Source organism: Rhinichthys klamathensis, unplaced genomic scaffold (genome assembly GCF_029890125.1).
Source record: "Rhinichthys klamathensis goyatoka isolate OS25496 unplaced genomic scaffold, OSU_Roscu_1.1 h1tg000574l_1, whole genome shotgun sequence".
Lineage (NCBI taxonomy): Eukaryota > Metazoa > Chordata > Actinopteri > Cypriniformes > Leuciscidae > Rhinichthys > Rhinichthys klamathensis.
Genome location: NW_026607038.1, coordinates 220,001 through 225,000, shown reverse-complemented (window position 1 = coordinate 225,000; position 5,000 = coordinate 220,001). Strand labels below are relative to the sequence as shown.

Sequence of the window (5,000 nt, the reverse complement as noted above, 5' to 3'; positions counted from 1 at the left end):
CTGATGTGAAGGGTTTTGACGCGAACTATCCGCTTTTCCGTTTCGCTTTTCCGTTGCGCGTCCGGTGTGAAAGGGCCTTAAGGGCCGGGAATATTATAATAAGATCCTCTTCATACGGCAGAAGGAGCGAAATCTGATCGGCTTATTTTAGAGAAAGACTCACCAGAACAGAGTTACTGTGTTTCACTGCTCATGTGTTCTGTGTCGGTAGAAGCGGCCGCTTGCAGCGCTCACACACGGAGGAACTCAGATCTTCATGATATGTCCGCTTTAAATCAAGATACAGCACTGAGAATGCCTGCAGATATTAAAGGCACACTCTGGACCCTCTCCACTAGAGGGCGCTTATTCAGATTTTCATGATATATCCCCTTTTATATACATTCATACAGTCAGAAGAACAATATTGATCAGGGACTGAAACACTGAGAGTGTGTGTGTGTGTGTGTTTTCAGCTGGAGCTCCAGGGTCAAGAGGTCGTGGTGTATGACCAGAGCTCGTCTGACCCCGCCTCCCTGTCACATGATGCCTTTCTCAGTGTCCTATTGGCCAAACTGGAGAAGAGCTTCCCATCAGTCCACCTGCTCTCAGGTTACAGTCACATGACACACCGAACACTTAGGTTTACACACACATACACACACACACACACACACACACACACACACTCACTCACACCACTCTCTGCTGGTGTTTTCTGAGGCTCAGTGTGTGTGTGTGTGTGTGTGTGTGCAGGAGGATTCTCTGAGTTCTGCCGTCTGTTCCCGGGTCTGTGTGAAGGGAAGTCTGCGCTGGTGCCGTCCTGCGTGTCTCAGCCGAGTCTCACTCTCCCCGTGACCAACCCGAACCCGACCCGCATCCTAACACACCTGTACCTGGGCTGCCAGAGGGACGTGCTCAACCAGGTGTGTGTGCGGATCAGAACACCTGCTGATGTGCGTGTGTGTATGTGTGTGTGTGTGTGTGTGTGCGGATCAGAACACCTGCTGATGTGTGTGTGTGTGTGTGTGTGTGTGTGCGGATCAGAACACCTGCTGATGTGTGTGTGTGTGTGTGTGTGTTCCCGCAGGAGCTCATGCAGCAGAACGATATCTCGTACGTGCTGAACGCCAGCAACACCTGCCCCAAACCCGACTTCATCCCCGACACACACTTCCTGCGCGTGCCGGTGAACGACAGCTTCTGCGAGAAGATCCTGCCCTGGCTCGACCGGTCCGTGGAGTTCATAGGTCAGACGGGGTCACATGACACCGGCGCCAGACACTGCTCTCCTTCATCGCCCCATAGAATCACTACATTAACACAAAATATAAATAAAAAAAGATAGACAGATACAAGACTGAACTAAACTAAATTAAATAGTAAAAATAATAATTAATTATTTTTCCAATTTTAATATTTCACATAATTTTAATACTTAAAAAAATTAAATATAATTTTTTTTTATTTGTATATATTTTTTGTTTGTTTTATTATATATATTTTTAAATTTCACATAATTGTTATACTTATTAAAAAGACATATTAACTAAATTAAACTGATTTAATTTTAAATATTTAATTTAATTACATTTTTTATATTACATTTTTTTGTGAATTATTCAAATTAAATTAAAATATTATATATATATATTGAGACTGCAAGCTCTTTTGGTGCGGTTTGATCACCAAAACTTTGATTGGTGGAATTTTCTGCACAGCATCATGGGTAATGTAGTTTTTCACCACAAATTCGGCTATTAAACATTATTGTTTTGAAAATAAGTTGAAATAATGCAGAAGCATAACCCATGGATTAACAACCTCGTTAGAGGTTTATAAGTGATCAGTAAAGCCCTGATTGGTGTGTGTCTCCAGAGAAAGCCAAGGCCAGTGACGCCCGAGTCCTGGTTCACTGTCTGGCGGGAATCTCGCGCTCGGCAACCATCGCCATCGCCTACATCATGAAGAGGATGGACATGTCATTAGATGAAGCGTACAGGTAACAGATCATGTGACCTTCCATTATTAGTGTGAGTCTCATTCTCAACATCAACTCAAAAGACGTTATTCTGATGATGGTATTGTGAAGTATTACATTTAAATAGAGCATTTATACATTATGATAGTGTTTGATTACATGCATTTAATTGATTTAAATGTCAATTTTGTAGTTATAACATGTTCATTGCTTTGGTTTTGGGTTGAGATGTGACGTGCTCTCACTGCACTCGCAACCAAATCAATCAAAAATCACAGCCAATCAGAAGAGAGTGTGGCGGAGTCTCTCTGCATACTCACTGCACTCGCAACCAAATCAATCAAAAATCACAGCCAATCAGAAGAGAGTGTGGGCGGAGTCTCTCTGCAAACACACTCCACTCGCAACCAAATCAATCAAAAATCACAGCCAATCAGAAGAGAGTGTGGGCGGAGTCTCTCTGCATACTCACTGCACTCGCAACCAAATCAATCAAAAATCACAGCCAATCAGAAGAGAGTGTGGGCGGAGTCTCTCTGCATACTCACTGCACTCGCAACCAAATCAATCAAAAATCACAGCCAATCAGAAGAGAGTGTGGGCGGAGTCTCTCTGCATACTCACTCCACTCGCAACCAAATCAATCAAAAATCACAGCCAATCAGAAGAGAGTGTGGGCGGAGTCTCTCTGCATACTCACTCCACTCGCAACCAAATCAATCAAAAATTACAGCCAATCAGAAGAGAGTGTGGGCGGAGTCTCTCTGCATACTCACTGCACTCGCAACCAAATCAATCAAAAATCACAGCCAATCAGAAGAGAGTGTGGGCGGAGTCTCTCTGCATACTCACTGCACTCGCAACCAAATCAATCAAAAATCACAGCCAATCAGAAGAGAGTGTGGGCGGAGTCTCTCTGCATACTCACTGCACTCGCAACCAAATCAATCAAAAATCACAGCCAATCAGAAGAGAGTGTGGGCGGAGTCTCTCTGCATACTCACTCCACTCGCAACCAAATCAATCAAAAATTACAGCCAATCAGAAGAGAGTGTGGGCGGAGTCTCTCTGCATACTCACTCCACTCGCAACCAAATCAATCAAAAATCACAGCCAATCAGAAGAGAGTGTGGGCGGAGTCTCTCTGCATACTCACTCCACTCGCAACCAAATCAATCAAAAATCACAGCCAATCAGAAGAGTGTGTGGGCGGAGTCTCTCTGCATACTCACTGCACTCGCAACCAAATCAATCAAAAATCACAGCCAATCAGAAGAGAGTGTGGGCGGAGTCTCTCTGCATACTCACTCCACTCGCAACCAAATCAATCAAAAATTACAGCCAATCAGAAGAGAGTGTGGGCGGAGTCTCTCTGCATACTCACTGCACTCGCAACCAAATCAATCAAAAATCACAGCCAATCAGAAGAGAGTGTGGGCGGAGTCTCTCTGCATACTCACTCCACTCGCAACCAAATCAATCAAAAATCACAGCCAATCAGAAGAGTGTGTGGGCGGAGTCTCTCTGTAAGCGCACTACACATTTTTTAATGTAACTGACTGTATTCGTCTGACAGAAGAGTGTCATACACCTGATGACTTGAGGGCGAGTGAATCATGGGCTAATGTTCATTTTGGGTGAACTAACAGATACTCTAAGACTTTTACTCAAGTCGTATTGAAATGGGTGACTTGTAATGGAGTAATTTTCGCTGTACTTTTGCTCGCGTGTGGTTTTCAGGTCCTCTTTACACCTCTGCTTATGATGTGTTGGGACTCGCTGTGACGTGTGTTCTCGCCTCACAGGTTCGTGAAGGAGAAACGCCCGACCATCTCCCCGAACTTCAACTTCTTGGGTCAGTTGCTGGACTTTGAGAAGAAGCTGAGGAGCGAGCGAGTCCGGCCGCGAGCGGGTGTGTGTGACGAGCCGAGGAAGTGTGTGTCGGAGGAGCCCGGCGTCTCTGAGGAGCGTCTGCTGACCCGAGCGCTCTGCGGTCTCGCGCTGGGAGAGGACCTGAAGGAGAGCAGTCGACCCAAGCGCTCCTTCTCCCTCGACATCACAACCTACAGCGACTCCGGAGCAACTCTTCCCGGCCAGTTCTCTCCGGTGCAGGAGCTTTCAGAACAGAACACCCCGGAGCAGAGTCCAGGCGGGAGTGTGTGTGTGCCGCGGGGCGGGAGTGTGTGTGTGCCGCGGGGCGGGAGTGTGTGTGTGCAGCTCCAGCGCAGCGAGAGCATGGACGAATCCCCGGCGGCCCCGACACACTCCGCTCTGCTGAAGGGATGGCACTCGAACCTGGTGCTCGGCGGCTGGTTCCTCTCGGACTCGGCCCGGTTCTGCTCCGGCTCGGCTCCGGCTCGGCCGGTCAGGAGACGCGGGCGGTCGGGAGAATCCCGGGACTCCCGGAGGAGCTGGCACGAGGAGAGCAGCTTCGAGAAGCAGCTGAAGCGCAGGAGCTGCCAGATGGAGTTCGGAGTCGGCGGGTCCGAGACTCGACCCGGAGAAGAACTGGGAACGACCGGCACACAGTCCAGCTTCTCCGGCAGCCTGGAGATCATACAGGTTTCCTGAGGACTGAAGTCACTCAGTGTCAGCCAAGCGCAAACCGTCTCTCTCTCTCGACACTGAGTGCCCTAACCTGCAGTTCCTCCACTGGCCACTAGAGGCCGGCTGCAGAAGAGACTCAGTCCCATAGACCCGCATGTTAAAACGCTCAACTTTACAGCAGGAAAACACATGTTTACAGTCTGGTGCAGAAAGTGGATTTGGTCTATATCGCTAGTTTTGCTCTTCATGGCGACTGTGAGGGGGTGAATTTTTTTATAACTCATACGTTTAAATTATATTAAGCCTTAAAGTAACACTATGTAGTTTTTCAACCTTCATAATATATTTCCAAGACCTTTGTGATGGTACATCGACTTAAAATAAGTTAAATGACACGTCTGCCATAGCCTGACGTGGTCTGTATCGCTTTTACTGGCACTATGTAACTTCGGGTTTCGGGTAGGAACCCGTGCACAAAAAGAACTACAAAATT

At 47.2% G+C, this 5,000-nt stretch overlaps 1 protein-coding gene across 1 annotated transcript in view; it reads left to right on the top strand.

Annotated features, from left to right (window-relative positions):
* Positions 1-4,596, top strand: part of dusp16 (dual specificity phosphatase 16) — a 19,420-nt gene extending 14,824 nt beyond the window's left edge. Inside the window, exons 2-6 of the mRNA XM_056239935.1 lie at positions 456-591; positions 736-905; positions 1,070-1,229; positions 1,858-1,981; positions 3,766-4,596. Of these exons, the coding sequence (XP_056095910.1) occupies positions 456-591; positions 736-905; positions 1,070-1,229; positions 1,858-1,981; positions 3,766-4,531 (1,356 nt within the window). The 3' untranslated portion in view covers positions 4,532-4,596. The remainder of the gene's footprint in view (positions 1-455; positions 592-735; positions 906-1,069; positions 1,230-1,857; positions 1,982-3,765) is intronic.
* Positions 4,597-5,000: the final 404 nt, after the last annotated feature.